Here is a 19715-nt window from a genome sequence, read left to right as displayed (position 1 = left end):
TACCCGTTGTATAAAATCATTAAAAAAACTCAACGAATCATATCGACCATCTCGTCCATGGAATCCTTTTTTTTCAAATTATCGTCGCTAAGGAGAAACAAGCAGTCGTCTGTTTGTGTTTAATCTGTCATTTCCACGACACCTATTCGTTCCTTGTGCTTCCTATCGATCGAACATCTTCGGGACCATTCTCAAAAAGAACATCGTCGAATTACTCGACACCATCTTTTTCAACCCCCAAAGTGATTCATTCAAAATTATAAAATGCGTGAAATTGTGCATATTCAAGCTGGCCAATGTGGCAATCAAATTGGTGCCAAGGTTTGTCATATAAACCACTAAAATTATAATAATTTATATTTTTATATATTTCTAAACATTAGCTTAAAGTTATCACTGACATATAAATTTTTCCTAAAACATACTAATCGGATTACCAACAATTTATAAAGTGTACTTTACTTTTATCGGATATAACCTCAATTTAACGTATTGTCAATCTCTGAATAAAATTCTATTGACAATTGTTAATAAACAACTGTACCTATCACGTGACAAAATCGATTTTTACTAATTTATAGTTTTGGGAAGTAATATCCGATGAACATGGTATCGATAACACTGGCACTTACCATGGAGATTCGGATTTACAATTAGAACGGATCAATGTTTATTACAATGAAGCTTCCGGCCCCAAATACGTTCCCCGAGGGATTTTAGTCGATCTTGAACCTGGTACAATGGATTCTGTACGTTCCGGTCCATTCGGACAAATTTTTAGACCGGACAATTTCGTTTTTGGTCAATCAGGAGCCGGAAATAATTGGGCTAAGGGTCATTACACCGAAGGAGCAGAATTAGTAGATTCTGTTTTGGATGTAGTGAGAAAAGAGGCAGAAAGTTGCGACTGTCTCCAAGGTTTTCAAATGACGCATTCTTTGGGTGGAGGAACCGGATCAGGCATGGGCACCCTATTGATATCAAAAATTCGTGAAGAATATCCTGATAGAATAATGACAACTTTTTCTGTGGTACCATCACCCAAAGTATCTGACACAGTCGTCGAACCCTACAATGCTACATTGTCCGTTCATCAACTCGTTGAAAACACTGATCAAGCTTACTGCATCGACAATGAAGCACTCTACGATATCTGTTTCCGTACTTTGAAACTATCCACACCTACTTATGGTGATTTAAATCATCTAGTGTCTGCTACTATGTCCGGCGTGACTACTTGCTTAAGATTCCCGGGACAATTGAATGCTGATCTGAGAAAACTGGCTGTCAACATGGTACCCTTTCCACGTCTTCATTTTTTCATGCCAGGTTTTGCACCTTTGACGTCTCGTAGTAATCAGCAATACAGAGCTTTGACCGTACCTGAGTTGACTCAACAAATGTTTGACTCGAAGAATATGATGGCTGCCTGTGATCCGAGACACGGAAAGTATCTTACCGTTGCTGCTGTTTTTCGTGGTAGAATGTCAATGAAAGAAGTGGACGAACAAATGCTTAACATTCAGAACAAAAATAGCTCATATTTTGTCGAATGGATTCCGAATAATGTGAAAACAGCTGTATGCGATATACCGCCACGTGGTCTTAAAATGTCAGCAACTTTTATTGGAAACTCAACGGCCATTCAAGAACTTTTTAAAAGAATCTCTGAACAATTCACAGCGATGTTCAGAAGGAAGGCTTTTCTTCATTGGTATACCGGTGAAGGAATGGATGAAATGGAATTCACCGAAGCTGAGTCAAACATGAATGATTTGGTATCTGAATATCAACAATATCAAGAAGCTGCGGCTGAAGACGAAGGTGAATTCGACGAAGAAGAGGAGATGGAGTATAAATAATATATAATAAAACCTAACATATTTTTTGAATGATCCCGATCGAATAGGAAAGCAAGGAAGCGGTGTCGAATAGACGAAAAAACATTTTATATTCTTTTCTATTTCGATATGTACTTTACTTTTATTATTCGTTTACTCTACTTTATTTATTTTTGAACTTGAACAAAAAAATTTATGAGTTTTTATATATGATTTTTATAGAATTGTACAAGAATTGTTAATCTAATAGATTCTTTATCTCCAGTATAATTGACGTTTTATTCATTCATAAAGAAAATCTACGAGAAAGGTAAGAATGTATTCGCGTGAATTAATTAACTTGAGATTTAATTGATCCGATTTAAATTGCTACACAATATAATAATCTTAGATTTATAATATAAAATTTCAACGCTCTTAAGTACTTTCAATGTTGATATCTTGAGCAAGTTAACACGAATCAAAGTCGATATTTTAAATATGTCTATTAAATATAATAATTAAGTAATCATGGGCATGCATTCATGTGACCAACACTCGAACGTTTACCGCGGCTCGCTATCGAACTCTCTATCGTCCTTCTGGTCAACTGGGATTGATCAAGCCAAGGCCTTGACAAAAATTGGTAATCACGTATTATCTCGTCGGAGCCCGAGGACAAACACTTTATTATTGCGTATCACGGAGATCATAGTTCGTTGTACGTCTACATAGAAAAAGAAAGTGCAATCGTATCATTTCGTTCTATTACTTTGTATTTTAGCTTTGCGATCAATAAATCTTTGCATATAATTTCTGATACAATATTTTTTAATCTTAACATTGCATTTTATTTAAAGAATTATTTAACAACAATATCGAGAAATTCATCTTATTTTGATAGAATTTTAAGTAATTTTATAAACGATTATTTCATAAATTTAATATTGTTATTGCACAAATTATAAACAAGTAACACAATGTTATCTGAATCATGCAACAAAAGGATGGAACCATTTTGAAACATACGTAAAATTTCGGTCACAAAATTAAAAAAAAAAGTTATTATTCGTTATTAAAATTTTAAGTGACATTTTCAGCTAGTCATTACAATCTTCAACAATTTTCATTGAAAATCACGATGAGAGAAATTGTACACATCCAAGCAGGACAATGTGGAAATAATGTTGGAGCAAAAGTAAGGTTACCTTTATTTCTATCACTTGCATTTTTATATTAATAGAATTTCTATTATTTTTGTATTTTTATCAACGCTCAAATTATCTTCTTAGTTTTGGGAAGTTATTTCGGACGAGCATGGATTAACACCTGATGGAATTTTTCATGGCGAATCGGATCTGCAATTGCAGCGCATAAATGTGTACTTTAATGAAGGACCTCGTACTGTTAATTTATCAAATAAAAATTGTACATTATCAATATCATTAACACTAGATTTACGAACATTGATCTTATATCTGTTTTTATTAAAACTCGTCGTATTAATATTCAAAATACATTAAATGTATCGTCATTATTACATTTGTTCATATTTTTACCCCAATCACAGTCAATATAAATTGACAAAAAATAAAATTAATGAATTATGTGACCTTGAGCATGAAATTTCAAATCCGTCAAATTAATGGATTCTGTAGATCTAGTGTTAAGTATGTACAGTTTATCAAAAGATAAACTAGATCTTATATTTTTTCAATTCTTGTATTCTGTATTTCTAGATGACAAATTTGTACCTAGAGCAATTTTAGTCGATCTCGATCCAGGTAGTTTAAGTGCCACGTTATCCGGTCCATATGGTAGACTGTTTAATCCGGATAGTTTTGTAGCAGGTCAAGCTGGGGCTGGTAATAATTGGGCTAAAGGTTATTACACCGAAGGTGCTGAGTTAGCTGATATAACTTTGGATCTCGTTCGAAAAGAGGCTGAATCTTGCGATTTGATGCAAGGTATCGAGCACACATTCAACAAATTTAGTTTAATACTAAACAAAAATTTAATAAAACAAAATGAAAAAAACTTTAATATTATCAGGAATTCAATTAATACATTCTCTTGGTGGTGGCACCGGTGGAGGCATGGGTTCCCTTTTGTTACAAAAATTAAAAGAAGAATACGCAGATAGAATAATAAAATCTTATGCCGTATTACCAGCACCAAAAATTTCAGACGTTGTTGTTGAACCCTACAATGCTATTTTATCTCTTTACTATCTCATAGATGGCAGTGACGAAACTTTTTGTATGGATAACGAAGCCCTACATTATATTTGTACCGAAACCTTGCAACTCGCCTCTCCTACTTACAGTGATTTAAATCATTTGATATCCAGTTGCATGGCTGGCATCACTACATGTTTCAGATTTCCTGGACAACTGAATACCGATCTAAGAAAACTTTTAGTAAACATGGTACCTTATCCGAGATTACATTTTTTCATACCTAGTTACGTGCCTCTGACATCAAGAAGAGTGGCTCCTTATAGAGTACTTTCGGTACCTGAATTGACTCAACAAATGTTCGATGAAAAAACAATGTTTGCTTGTTGCAGTCCAAAAATGGGTAGATTTTTAACAATTGCTGTAATTTTTAGGGGTAGAATGTCAACTAGAGTTAGTATTCATTAATTTCCTTTGTCTTTAGTTTCATCAAATTTAACTAATAATTAGATCTTGTTATAATTTCAGCATGTAGATCAGCAAATGTTAAACATTCAAAATAAAAATAGTTCTTATTTTATCGAATGGATACCGAATAATATAAAAACAGCGATCTGTGATATTCCACCACGTGGAATTAGCATGAGTGCAACTATGGTAATGAACACCACAGCTATTCAAGAATATTTTAAAAACGTATTAAATACCTTTAATGGGATGTTTCAAAAGAAGGCTTATCTTCATTGGTACACCGACGAGGGAATGGAATTATCCGAGTTTTCAGATGCTCAGAACAATGTTTATGATATCGTTTCAGAGTATCAACGGTATCAAGAGGCACCTGCTGAAACTGATTTCGAAGAGGAAGAAATAATTTATCCTGATTAACATAAATTCAAGTACAGTTATGACTGAAAATTCATTAGAAATGAAAGAAAATGATAATAAATGATAATATACTAATTCAAAAAAATGATTATATCATTTGTACAAACTCTTTTACTTATCTTTGAAACATTATATCGGTATTGTTTATATTTTCAGTAAAAATGTAAAAATAAACTCACAAATGATCTTATTCTTTTATTACAAGTATTATATTTTAATCGCCTTTCTTTTACAATAATAATGAAACTACTAACGCAGTGTTCGAACGAATACGAATTTTTTTCTTTCAGTGATTTCATGTATATTTGTATCGCAAAGTGATCAAGAGATTATATAATATACACCTACGTTTCATCCTACAAATCTATATTTCTTAAAGAAAAAAAAAGATCTAGTTTCGCTGATAAAAAGTAACAAATTATTCGAAGAATACAAACTACTAGATAGGAAAAGATTAAGATAAGCATTGTCGATGTACGAGAGATGTAATTCTTAAAAAATTGTATATTTCTTGTTTTTTAATATAAAAAAACCGTAGTACGTTCTAAGCATTCATCAGAGTTAAACGGTGCTTGCGAACATTTATTTAAAAATACAAGAAGAAAATAGAAATAGAAAGAGAGATAGAGAGAGAGAAAGAGAGAGAATAAAAAAGGAAAGAGCATACTTTTCGTTCCTTTTTTTTTTTTTTGATAAAATCGTTTTGGCGTTCGATCGATAAACGATGGTATCGGCATTTATATAAACTTCGTATTTTATTAAAAATCCGTTGCACATTCGAAGTTTCTTTGAAAATAAATACATTAATGAATTATTAAATGGACACAAATGAGTGTTGTGTTCGATCGATCGATAAATTCGAATACACAAAATATATGTATATAAAATCTTAAGTATATATAGCATTGATTCTAAACATTATTATATTCGATCACTCCGAGACTATCATGAATAAAACGTGCGTTTTTGAAAGGATTATTTCGATCGTTCGTATTTGAAACGTAAATAATCGTATAAAAGTATCAAAAAATGTATCGCGATTGACATTTAAAAGTATCAAAAGGTAATCAATCCGTTAGACATTTTTACATTTTCATTCGAAAGAATAGGAGTGTGAAAAAGAAATGAGAAAAATTAGAAGAGGAGAATTGAAGATAAAAAGATGATCGGAGAAAGATCGGAAAACTCGCATTTTATTCTTCTTCGCATGGCTCAAAATCGTCAGCGCATTCTTCTTCGGCTTCAAAATCTTCTTCCGCCGTAGCTTCTTGATATTGTTGATATTCGGAAACTAAATCGTTCATGTTCGATTCGGCTTCGGTAAATTCCATCTCGTCCATACCTTCTCCCGTATACCAATGCAAGAATGCTTTTCTCCTGAACATGGCAGTAAATTGTTCAGAAATTCTCTTGAATAATTCTTGAATAGCCGTGGTATTTCCAATGAAGGTCGATGACATCTTCAAACCTTTAGGTGGTATGTCACAGACAGCCGTCTTCACATTATTCGGAATCCATTCAACGAAGTACGAACTATTCTTGTTCTGTACGCTAAGCATCTGTTCGTCGACTTCTTTCATGGACATTCTACCACGGAAAACAGCAGCAACGGTCAGATATCTTCCATGTCTGGGATCACAAGCAGCCATCATGTTTTTAGCATCAAACATTTGCTGTGTAAGCTCGGGTACCGAAAGAGCAGAATATTGTTGCATTGATCTAGACGTTAGAGGTGCGAAACCAGGCATGAAGAAATGAAGTCGAGGGAAGGGTACCATGTTGACAGCCAGTTTTCTCAGATCAGCATTTAATTGACCAGGAAACCTTAAGCAGGTTGTTACACCAGACATGGTAAGTGATACCAAGTGATTTAGATCGCCGTAACTAGGATTGGAGACTTTCAATGTACGGAAACAGATGTCATAGAGAGCTTCGTTATCGATGCAGTAAGTCTCATCAGTATTCTCAACCAATTGATGAACAGATAGAGTCGCATTATATGGTTCTACCACAGTATCGGAGACTTTTGGCGATGGCATCACCGAGTAAGTGTTCATAATCCTATCAGGATACTCTTCACGAATCTTAGATATTAGAAGAGTTCCCATACCGGACCCAGTTCCTCCTCCAAGCGAATGGGTTAGCTGAAAGCCTTGGAGACAATCGCAATTTTCGCATTCTTTCCTCACAACGTCGAGAACCGAGTCTACCAATTCAGCTCCCTCGGTGTAATGACCCTTTGCCCAGTTATTACCGGCACCAGACTGCCCGAAGACGAAATTATCCGGTCTGAACAACTTCCCGAACGCTCCGGATCGTACTGCGTCCATTGTACCAGGTTCCAAGTCAAGAAGGATCGCTCGAGGAACATATTTTCCACCGTTCGTTGATGTGGCCACTGTAAAAAACAAAGAATCTCATCAAATTTTCATTCAAAGTTCAAACTTAATTTTAAACTCCAACAATAATGTATCTCATTGCATATGTGTAAAATAATGCTTCGTTAAAATAAAAAAATCAATATTTGCTAAATTATAATTAAACTAAAATTTTATAATATAATTTCTCTTTTTAAGTATGAAAATAAGTCACGAGAGAATTAACAACGATTTTTTCTAATCTTATTCCCAATCAAAATCTTCTATTAATTAATTTCTAAATCTAACACGTGAATTTTATTTATTAAATGAGTCATCGAAAATTACGATCTCCATATTGAACTACAGACGTCTATTATTATTCCACCGAAAACTCCTATCAGAGACTTTAACGGCCGACGGAAATGCGTATACGGTTGGACCCGCGTGCCTGCATCGTTTGCAAATGAGTCATTGGTCGATCGCGTGCGAGATATACAGGGCGACTTTTTTTCGTCATTTTACGCATAAAATTGCGAAAAAACATATTTGTCATATAAAGACAGAGAAAGAAATAAAGCTAGTCTATTATTCAAAATGGAGTATTCTCGGAACGACGCACGCAGTCATGGGGACACATGTCTGTATCTATCTTGAATTATAAATCACACATTTGCAACGAACGACTTCCCCTAAGTTTGCTCCAGGTGCATGCACTTCTGAGAAAGTACACGTGCGATTTATCGAATGGGAAACTCTTCCAATGACTGATTAGACCTGCATGTACACGTTACGTGACGTGACTATGAGCGATACGAATGTCGAATCCCTTCAAAATAAAATAATATAGTTTGATATCTCTGCTCGAATCTATACTTGGGACGAAATGTTGGAGTAAAAGTAACATGAAAAAAAAAATCAAAACAATAGAACAAATTATTGGCGGGTGACATTTAATTATAAATGTATCTCGCGTAAAAAAATCTTTACTAAATCAATTAAATAAAAAAAGAAGAAAGAAAATTATTCCGTGTAATAAACAAAGTACAAGGTATAACATGTTTTAGATATTAATTTCGCAGATTTAAACACAACGAGTTTTTCGTTAGTTCGTTGCGCATCATTATCGTGAAATATGTAATTAAAGGATATTACGTTTATAATGGGGGCAGTAAAATGTACAATCTTACATGAACGAAGATTATCGTTCGAAGATATCTGAAGAAACCGCTGAGTTTCTTGTCTAATATAATTATTTAAAGTTAATTTAGATAAAGACTTTGATTCAGTGAGTAGGTATACGTGTTAATAGTAAATCGTGTTAAATACACTTCCATTCCTTCGTTTCTCATTTGATAATGTGAAATTTTTAGTAATTAAATTCAATTTGTTACGGTGCATAAAATCATAATTATATCTTATGAGTAGTATACAACATTTTATCGAGCTTTCAAGAGGATTATCTCGAAAAAGGTATATTAACAACATTTTGAATGTTATCGACTGTTAATAAATAATAATCAATTTGTAATGAATGATAAGAGAAGCATAAATATTAAACGATACTTGGAACGTTATCAATTTCAAATAAAACGTAACATATTATGGGACTGAAAAATAATTAATGAAAGGAAGTTTAATCTCCTTTTAAAATGCAAAGACTCGTTCAGCATACAACAAATAAAAACTTTATGAATAAACATGATGAACGTTCGATCGATCGACGTCACGTAGCAAATTTGGTGAATGAATTGCGAATATTTAGAGAGGTTGAACCGTTTTAGTCGACGAATTGAATGTGCTGTCTTTAAATAGATTTCAAACTTTTTCCTTTCGCTTTGTGCCTGATTTAGAATTAAACTCCAATTAATTTAATTTATCGTGATTTAAAGAAACAGATATATCAATTGATTTCTAATTGTCTCGTTAGCGGCTGAAAGAAAAAAAATGTATTAAAATGCGTTCTTTAATTAGGAAACACATCGTTACACTTGGCTCTTGTCAATCTTTCGGGAATACATTTAATTTATTTAATTAAGATAAGATTAAATTAACCATTAATTTGATAAGGAGTCATCCCTGATCAAATAATTTTGAATCTATCGAGGACACTTGATAAATCTTATTGTTAAAAATGAACACACGTATATATATATACATATATACTGTTATTTTAAATATCCGATGAGCAGTTAGATTGGACATCCTGTAAGCTGATACGAACGGAATAACCATGAGGAGACTAGTTTGCACATATACATGACCGTTTTACAAATGTCAAATATAATATTTGCCATGATTTTTCACATACTTCCTTGCTTATTCGCAATTATGCTTAAGAAAAATTTATAATTTAAAATCAATAGCAATCTATTAGAATCAAAACTTAGAATCTTCAGAATCAAATTTTATAGAAATAATAGCTATCAAAAAAGAAAAAATATTATAACAAAATTTATAATAATTATTTATATCAATAAATATATAATAATAAATGTATGAAATAAATCTATTTGAAATATCTTTCATCGACAAAATAAATACTCAATGAATAAATCCAAGAAAGAAGAAAAAGGAAATAAGTTGTATAGCGAGTGCCTTGGAGCAAGAAGGGCAAATAAAAAAATATAGAAAAAGTCGACGATGGGCGTCGGCAGGCGTCGTCGTCTTCGTCGAGACTGCCAACCATGGGGTGAAAACGTACAAAGCATCTATTTCGGTCGTTAAATACTGGCGAGAGCGTTCCTCCCGTTCAGTTTTTTTTTTCCATTCCACGTACAAATATAAGTATGTATGATGTGTATGTATATATAAATATATATATATATATATATATATATATATATATATATATATAAATATACGTGTGTTTATAGAAAAGCAACACAAGGCAACTAACTTTCCGACTTTCTGGTTAGTTTCTATTTTAACGAACGATTACTAATTGTAAGAGACAAGGAAAAACGGATAAAGATCTACTTTATTGAAAAGAAAAAGCATTTTTTATTAATTATTTTAGACCACTCATCAAACGATATAAAACAATGACAATTATCCTTGATACTAATATAATATAATTCATCCTATATTTTGTTCTTTCTTTCTTTTTATATTAAAATAAAATCATATATATCTTGTAGTGTAAATTGATTACAAATATTTTAGTCTTTGGCAATTTGATTATAATAATTAATGATAGTTTTGTATAGGAAAAGCAATGTATTATGATAGAAATTTATTGATCTCTAGATTAATATGGAAAAAGAAGAAAAAAGGAAAATGATATAAGAAAAGATATGATAGTTTCGCTTACCGGTAGCCTCATTGTAATAAACGGAGATTCGCTCGAGCTGCAGATCGCTATCTCCATGATAAATACCGGATTGGTCGATACCATGCTCTTCGGAGATCACTTCCCAAAACTGCAATTAAATTTATTATTTAATAAACGATTTTTTACTTGATATAAAAAGTGATCATATATATATATATAATTTGTACAAATTTATTTTACGTTAACGTTTAAGAAATGTATGTAAATATTTAGTCTTTTAATTATTGATTAAATGACGAAATACTTGTACTGAAATGAAATAAGTTGATAAACACTTAACAATAATAATTATAAATTAGATTCTCTTTTTCCGGTTCACTGACAAGGATAACAGAGAACTCTAATCTAAAAATAGAAACGCACGAAATTAACGCGGGCCATGCCCCCTGGCTCGTGTTCACCCTCCCTTAAACATTTTCACTTCTCCATTTGTCCGGCGTCTTAACTATTTTCACCCTTCTATTAATAGCTGGCCGCAACGTCTGCGACATCCTCAGTGAGCCAAAGAACCTACGAAAATTCTACTTGCGTACTGTGACTTTCACTTCCAATCTCGGCAGATATACGTGTAACACGATCCTTTATGAATATTTTATGAATATCGTGTCATGAATAATATCCAAATTCTTTTATCTTTCCGAAATTGTATATTTCGGTTCAAAAAGATCAAATGTAAAATAATCATGATATCTGAAAGAGCAGAAAAATGACGTCGCAATAAATACAAAAATTAAATAAATCATAAATTATTTAATTTTTTTGATATTGTGGAATTAGATATTTGTCATGAAACAAATATTACTTTTATCATAAAACTATGATAAAATATCTTCTTTATACCCCCAACGTCAGTTATTTATTATTTCTTTGAAAATTAACATTACTATTCCTTGATAATGTCAACTAATAGTACCGTTACCTTCCAAATTAAACTTGAGAAACCACGAAAGTAAGTAAGTACATACTTGAAACATAAAATAACTAAACCGTAAAGCTAATAGAAAAGGCAAACATAATTACACGAAAGAAGGTCTTCTCTTCGCGGAAAAACTTAAGAGCTACTTCGACTCGTCACGCTCATCAAATTCGCCACAATTTTCTAATGTCACGGAAGAAAGTATAATTTCGTTGTAAAAACAAGAAAAAGAGAGGAAAAAAGGTAAAGGAACGAAAATAAATTTTGAAAATTGAAGAGAATAGAGGTCATAGAGTGTCAAACTAAAAAGTGATTAACACTTAGCGCACAATAATATTTCTATTTCGAATACCGTAACCGGTCGTGGCCTGTAATTTATCTCATACTTCCCCGTACATATCTCGTTTTAATTTTGTATTTTTCCTTTTCTCTTTTCTCCCTTTATTTTTCCTCGGTCTACCACAACGTTTCGTCTATCTTCTTAGACGCCTGCGGTCGAGTGATTTCTAGAACGATATTTCGTTTATCCAAGACCAACGTCGAGTTGCTCGAGTTATTAGCTTGAAAGATAAAGAGAAAAAGAGAGAAAGAGAAAGAACACGAGAGATTATAGCTCGTATTATACAAGTTCGATCGGCCAGGCACACTGTGGCTTTTCTTCTTGGTAGACGAGATCGTTAAATTCTTCCATGCGGAAAACAATGGTGGCCGATCGACCGCGTGTTACTTCCACGACGACGAAGAACCCTATATTAGAGAGAAAGAAAGAGAAAGAGAAAATAGTAAGAGATAATAAAACTTTCATTTCTTCTCTTGCTATCGTTCAAGCAAACCAAACTTCTCTCTCTCTCTCTCTCCGTCTCTCCCTTTCTTTACGATCTATTTCTTTTATAGAATTACAAACTCGTTCCTATTGATTGAAATTAGTTAACCTTTATAGAAACGAGAATGCTTTAATGTCTTTCAATTATTCCATAAAAATTTGATTTATAGTAGAACAATAGATTCAATCGAGCCCAACAAAAATATATAAACTCATTTTAATTTTCTCCAAAGGAATTTACTCTTTCATAATGAACCTTTTTATTACAAGACTAATTAATAACTGGAGCGTACAATTTATTTTATTTATTTAACTTGAACTTCTCTCCAAAGAAATAAAAACAAATATTCAACGTGTTTTCATTTTAACAATGAATCATCTTGAAAATTTTTGTATACATCTCTATATTTTTACTGATAATATGTATAATTCAATTAATTGATAAATTTATTCATCAATTTTATTCATCATTCATCAATTCATCATTATTATTCATTTATATACAAATTAATAAATCTATTTACATAGATTCTAGTAAAAAAAAAAATCTATAAGTGTTTAAGGAAAAAATTTGGATTATCATTTCTATATACAATATTCCTTAACAAAATATTTCAAAATCATTTTCAATATCGAAAAGAAAGAAAGAATGAAAAGGATCCGCCCTGATGCGAGCCACCATGTGCTATAGTTGGCAAGCAGAAGCCATACTTTTCATTTTTCCCAAAGCAACTTATACGAGTAAGGTATTTTTATTTCGCATAAAGTAGCAACCATCTGCTTATCCACAAACTCGAATTTATATACCAAAAATATAAATAATCTCTGACTTCAAACTATTTTTCCGCTCATCTTCAAAAAAATATTCTTATGTATAAAACATATTATATATATTACCATAAGCATACGTATTGTACATTTAAATGAAATCAAAGGATGTCCTCGTGACAAGAATAACATCATATCCCTTTAATTTCAGGTTAATTATTTTACACACCTAAAGAAAAAAAAAAAACACAATAAGAATCTCATCTCATTTACCTCTCACAATCAGACATAATTATTCCACAGTGGAGACAGTAATAACGAGCCAGAGAAAGAAAAAGAAATGGAAATAAGAGATTGACAAAAGAAAGAATGAGATAAAATAACCGGCTTGTTTTTATTTACTTTTTTAATATTTTTTTGTTTTGTTTTACAATTACACGGTTTCGGTACGTCGCACTTCGCATCGTGCATGTCACAAGAAATAAAACCCGTTAGCACTATTTTCTCGTAGACTCATTGTCTTTTTACCTCCCTTTACATCTCTTTCTTTCTTTCCATCTCCCTTTATATATATATATATATCTCTCTCTCTCTCTCTCTCTCTCTCTCTTTTGTCCTTTCTCGCATAGCAATAACGCTCTCTCGAAAGCGTGACTCAACTTTTCTCTGTTCGTCGAGTTTCTACAGAAGAACTCAACGATCGATATGTTCGTTTACGTTTCCCATTGATGTATATACGCTGACGACTATCAAAATACGATTAGAAGATTAGAAATGGTATTAGCTAGCAATCTGATTCGCGACTGACACGATCAATAAGAAGGAAATAGCCAAGTTCCTGACGCGAACAGGAAATTTGCTATTTGTGGAAGGACAAATATTGCATGTTTTACTCTCCAGTGTTTCCTTTTCTCTCTTTCTCTTTCGTACATTGAACGTTCTAATCTCGTTGCCTGGATTCGTTGCGTTCCACGACTTTTACGTCCTTTCTCTACTCGTCGACAACCTTTTTGCAACCTTTTCCCCAATGTCTGTACGCTAAAAAAATAATTAGTACTTTCTAAGGTTAACATTTCGTTCTGATCATTGGAAAAATATTTGCAAATAAAATGTTATCATATACATATTTATTCTCTCATTTATGTACGATTAATTATATTATAAGTATCGTTCCATTTTGTTTTTTATACAAATGATGAAATAAATTAACTACAAATTATTAAGATAGTTTTTTCTTTTCTTATTTTCCTAAATCGTAGTTATAATTTATTATTTAATCCAATCGCGATTGCAATTATTATTATAAGTAAATTATCTCATTTTCTTTACGATCTTTAATGATTTATCTATACTTTTCTTTTATTTTTCTTTCTGTCTCTCTTTCTTTTCTATTCTCGGTAAAAATTCACAAACAATGTTTCTTTATCTGCGGAATAACAACGAAACTGGTGAAAAACGAATTAGCCAGTGACTCATCAGACAACGAGTACATCTGATATTCATCCAAAATGTAGAAACAATGCGTCATAGAAGAAAAAAGAGATCCCAAGTAATACGAATTACGATAAAGTTGATTCTTTGAAGTAAATTCGTTGATAAGAACTAACTTTATCTTAACGCATTTGAACAACATTCTAACATTCATAATTATATTTGCTGATTTCACTCCATTTCTAAGCCATTAGCGAAAGAAAAACAAAAAATATAATATACGTTACTTATAATTAAAATGTTTTCCTACTAATTTAAATGTTCGTCTAAATTCTGTAATACAATTTTGTTTACAATTAAACAAAATTACAGAGAAAAAGATATACTTTACAGTGGGTACCAATTCATTAAAAACTTCTTTTCACAATACAAAAGAGATAATTTCTTGCAATCCTGTAAGATATAATTTTGATCGTACCTCAAAGAAGAGTACAACAAGTACAGTTGTTTCTCCAGTATCCTCTTACACAATTATATGATTCTTTAATCTATGATACTCGGTGCTCTATCGACAACTATGTCAAAATAAAACTTAACAAACAAAATGAAATATATAACACGTTAAAAGTATTTAACGATATTTCTAAATGTTATACGAAGATAAGATACTTTGTAAAACGATTGCGATGGAAGTCACGTTCCAAAGAATTTAAACGTGTTAATAAAATTAGAAACAAAAGAAAAAAGTAACTTAATACAAACATGAAAAATAGTTACTCCATGTAAATTGTATCGAAAATTAAAGGAAAAAAAAATATTCAATAAAAGAATTCAGTGAACAAGTTTATCATGGTGTCCCCTTGCTAGTACGCCGTTGGACAGTAGACGACGATTAACGTAGAATCTTAAGTGTCTCGTGATCTTCGTTTCTTTCTACTTTTATCCTTTGGTCTTTCTCTTCCGTTCGTTCACGATTAAAACATGGATCGCTTTATACGCTTCGACCGCACAAAGTCGAAGACCCTTCAACGAGTGTCGAACGAGGCGTGGCAAGGAAGACAGAAAGAAAGAAAGAAAGAAAGAAAGAAAGAGAGAAAGAGAGAGAGAAAGAATCAACTGGAGAGTCTCTTTAAATTCGATCTTATTACTCGCCATTTTTATCTTTAATTCGATTAAAGAACCTCTTGCTAAATTCTTTTCCATGTATGTTACACGTATATGCGTGTTAATCTATTTGAAAGTGAGTGTGATCAAAAAAAAAAACAAACAAAATCTTATAACACTCTCTCATCTTTCCTTAATATTTCTTTTCTTTTTTTTTACTTTAATTTATTAATGAGTGTCAAAGGAAAAATAAGAAAAAAGAATGTTGTATCGATTAAATCGATTAATCCTACAGCACGTTCTTAATTTCTTAATTCTTTAATTACACACAATTTGATACCATCATGAACTCATATAAAAGGCCTTCGAGCAATCAAAGAGAGACTTCTTATTTATTTTTAATCGATTTTTTTCTCTCTCTCTCTCTCTCTCACACGGCTTACTTCGATCGTAGATAAGTTTTATGTTATTGCACGTTCGACTTTGGTCTTAATTAAACGAACGATCTTAAAAATACCGGTACATTGGTGTGTTAGTTTAAATTCTACTCTGTAAGAGTATAGTATTAAGATGAAGGTAATAATTAAAAGTAATCACTCTTTTTGTTGAATATAACGTTACTCGATGACCGCGTTGCTCGTTCGCGTATAACGTGAACTCTTACAAAGTACGAAAGTTTATAATTAATAGTTAACTCGTACGACAATGAAATGACTTGAGAAATGCTTATATGTATACGTGGAAATTGAAATATGACAACAACAAATATAAACATCGTATACTGTATTATAAATCCTAACGACCAGGTTGATCCTTCGTATTTGAATTTATGTTATTTTTCATAATGTAGTATAATTCTCACGATTAAACCAACGAAAGATGTATACGTTTGATCTCACTTTCCTTTATATGTAATTGTGCTAATAATTATGACAGTGGACTAAGCCAATAGATGGACAAAAAATTGATTTTATGATTTTTGATTTTTGTTTTATCTGACCATTATTTATATTATATTAATCAATTTGTTCAATCTTTGGCTTAGCTGTTGTAATAATTACCGGCACATATATATACACACGATATTCTCTCTCTCTCTTCCTTTTTTTCTTTTATAATCTTTATTATAACTTGGATAGCTTTTCATCATAATTGAGATTATTTAACAGCCAGTATTTAACCACTCGACTCATCAACGTTATCTCTGGAATCCATCGAGTTGCTCGCTTCGTGCGTAGCCCTTCTATTGATCGACTCGAAACTTCCAACTCACACCGGGTATGATTAGTATGGATTTTCCTACCGTTTTTGCAATTTTCTTTTTATAAAGTTCGAAAAAAATCGATCGTTCGATTGTTATCAAAATTGCTATGAATGAAATAAAACATCTTCCGTCTCTCTCTCTTTCTCTCTCTCTCTTTCACTCTTTATAGTTTTTAACTGTTTCATATAATTGACTTCGTTATAAAATTAATCTAATTTCCAAGCACCATTATTAAGAATCTTATCATAATTTTTTACAAATTATCTTCCATAAATAAAAAAAACAAATTCTCTCCTTTTCTGTTTCAAAACTTTCCATTTAAGATAAATAGTCTAGATCTCATTGATTAAAAATTATTAAAATAAACGAATCAACATATTCGAAATCATTTCAAACTTATCACAAACAAAATATTATTTTGATGTTTCAATTTTTATTAACTATTCTCTTAGTAAGAATAATCTGAAACATTATCGGCAAAGATAGATAAATAAATTTCCTTACAATTATTCTAATAATAATAATAATAATAATAATAATAATAATAATAATAATAATAATAATCTAAAGAGGAAAATTTCTATAAATTACACTAATACTTATTTATTATTAAACGAATGAAATAACTTTATACACTATATCATCGAAATAGTTTAATATAAAAGTAAACTAAAGGAAAGATCTTACCTTAGCACCAATCTGGTTGCCGCATTGTCCAGCTTGCAGATGTACGATCTCCCTCATTGTTAAAAGATTTTTCTTTCCTAACTCTGACAGCAAGTAGAAAAGAAGTAGTTCCACTAAAACAGCTGATCGTTTGTCTGTCTCCTTCTTGCTTGCTTGCTAGCTTTCTCTCTCTCTCTCTCTCTTTCTTTCTCTCTCTTTCTCTTCTTCTTCTTCTTCTTCTTGTTCCTTCGTTTGGTACACGTTGGGTAAGTAAAGCCAGGTCGATCCTTCAGGGTCTGCAGCACTCTCTCGTCTGTTCGACGTGTCGGAAGCGAGTGCGCGTTGAGAAGCCTGGAAGAGGAGGCAAAACCGAGTGCAGCCGTGCGTCGCGACGGGAGCACGAATGGAGTCGCTTCGTCGTTCGACTGAGACAGAAGAAAAGAGAGAAAGAGAGAAGAGGAAAGGAAGGGGAAGGAACCGATGTCGTGCTCGACTCGTGTCTTGGATACAACGACAAGGGACACCTCAGAAGGGAAGAGAATACTACACCAAGGGTTGGATCAGACTACCAGGACGATGATAATGATAGTGCAGAACGAGAAATAAGAGGAAGAGAGAGAGAGAGAGGAAAAATGAAATTTATTCTTTTGAAAATATAATGGAAGAGTGTATTTAAAGAAAGAGAGAAGTATAAACTGGCAAATGTTAACCAAATATATGTATAATAGAATTTGCTGATGATAAATTATGAAATAGTTGGTAATATTATTGGAAAAGGAGAGTTATAAAGAAAGAGAAGAATAATTACATTTTATTTTTTTTTTTTATACGAATCTAAAAGTTCTTGTATTATTTCTTTTTGGTGTGTTTCTTCTTTTCTAATTTTTATTTATCTATTTTCTTTCTTCTTTTTTTAATAAGATCTCGTTAAATTTCAATTATTATTTCTTTTTCTTTTTTCTTTTTAAAGCTCTTGTATATATAGGTTTTATTATATATCATATATTTTATATTTCAGTGCAAAATAAAGAAAATAAATAAATATTATAAAATATTAACTTTGATATTTAAATGTATTTAAAGTATTATTATAATAAAAATAAAGACTATAAGATGAGAAAGAAAATGAAATATTTTATAATAGATTGATGAAATAAGTGGAAAAGAAAATATTAGAGAATAATAAAATAAATAATAAAGTAAAAGGGGAATATCATAAAACAGAGTAGTCATTATTAGTAAAATTATAAGCAAAAAGAAGTAGAGCCTGGCTTGGCTCAATCTTTTCTTGCTACTTCCTCTTGAAACGTCAGAGATGCTGGGTGATGATTCTTTTCTCCCCCGACTCGTAACTTCTTTTATTCTTACTAGATCTCATTTCTAGAAGCAACGAATAAGATTTCTTTCGTATGCTCGTGTTCTTATAATCCTTTCTTCTTTATCGCTACGATCACTCGCCTAAAAAAATTCTTCACGGAATATTCTTATATGGAGCATATAAATTGTATTTTTCTTTTTCCGGTTCTTCGTTTCTTTTTTTACTCTATCTAACATTATTGTTTAAAATCTTTACTCAAATTCGGGTTTTCATAAATATCGCAATATTACTTAAAAACAAAAGAACGCATATGAAAAAAAGTTAATATAGTTAATATAAAATTTATATTTAGTTTTTATTTTATAAAATCAAGCCTACTTTCTAGATTAAAAGTCCGTAAATAAATAAATCTATTTATCTAATATAATCAATAATATACCAATTAATATGATAAATCGCTATCGATGTAAACTCTTCTTATTAAAAATGAAAGATCTTATCGTATATCTGCAGTAATTTATGTGATTCATTGTCGGTTTGTTTTTACGTCTTATCCAAAAATAATTTCAAGTTCAAAAAAAGATAAAAAGAGAAAGAGAGAGATAAAAGAAATAGAAAAAACAATATATAAAAGTTCTGAGATAAGTGCAAACGTTTTTTTGCCGACTTTTTAAATCAATAAACGTCATCTTACGATAATGAGTTTACATAGGAAATAAAAGTCTATTAGTCGTATTTCACTTTTCATAACGATGTTAAAAAAATAAAACAATCCCTGGAATAGACGTCTACCGTCCTAGTTGCATCTTATTTCTGTTTGTTAAACAGATAGTATATTTACATAGATAA

General features: G+C 31.5%; 3 protein-coding genes across 3 annotated transcripts; 2 read left to right on the top strand and 1 right to left on the bottom strand.

The window, feature by feature from the left end:
* The first annotated feature begins 97 nt into the window (after window positions 1–97).
* On the top strand, window positions 98–2009 carry LOC122522040 (tubulin beta chain-like). Its single transcript, XM_043642830.1, has 2 exons — window positions 98–321; window positions 582–2009. The coding sequence occupies exons 1-2, from the start codon at window positions 265–267 to the stop codon at window positions 1860–1862; spliced, it is 1338 nt and encodes a 445-aa protein (XP_043498765.1). The 5' UTR covers window positions 98–264; the 3' UTR covers window positions 1863–2009.
* On the top strand, window positions 2007–5067 carry LOC122522021 (tubulin beta chain-like). The gene is made up of 6 exons (XM_043642810.1): window positions 2007–2541; window positions 2921–3018; window positions 3113–3248; window positions 3560–3787; window positions 3873–4450; window positions 4526–5067. Exons 1-6 carry the CDS (start codon window positions 2352–2354, stop codon window positions 4883–4885), a joined length of 1590 nt encoding a protein of 529 aa, XP_043498745.1. The 5' UTR covers window positions 2007–2351; the 3' UTR covers window positions 4886–5067.
* Window positions 5068–5075: 8 nt separating this feature from the next.
* LOC122522031 (tubulin beta chain-like) lies at window positions 5076–17967 on the bottom strand. The gene is made up of 3 exons (XM_043642821.1): window positions 17570–17967; window positions 10556–10664; window positions 5076–7283 (listed from the first exon to the last, which is right to left on the bottom strand). The coding sequence occupies exons 1-3, from the start codon at window positions 17624–17626 to the stop codon at window positions 6079–6081; spliced, it is 1371 nt and encodes a 456-aa protein (XP_043498756.1). The 5' UTR covers window positions 17627–17967; the 3' UTR covers window positions 5076–6078.
* Window positions 17968–19715: the final 1748 nt, after the last annotated feature.

Source organism: Polistes fuscatus, unplaced genomic scaffold, assembly GCF_010416935.1.
Source record: "Polistes fuscatus isolate 324 unplaced genomic scaffold, CU_Pfus_HIC Scaffold1, whole genome shotgun sequence".
In the NCBI taxonomy this organism is placed as follows: Eukaryota; Metazoa; Arthropoda; class Insecta; order Hymenoptera; family Vespidae; genus Polistes; species Polistes fuscatus.
This window is presented reverse-complemented; position numbering and strand designations above follow the sequence as displayed.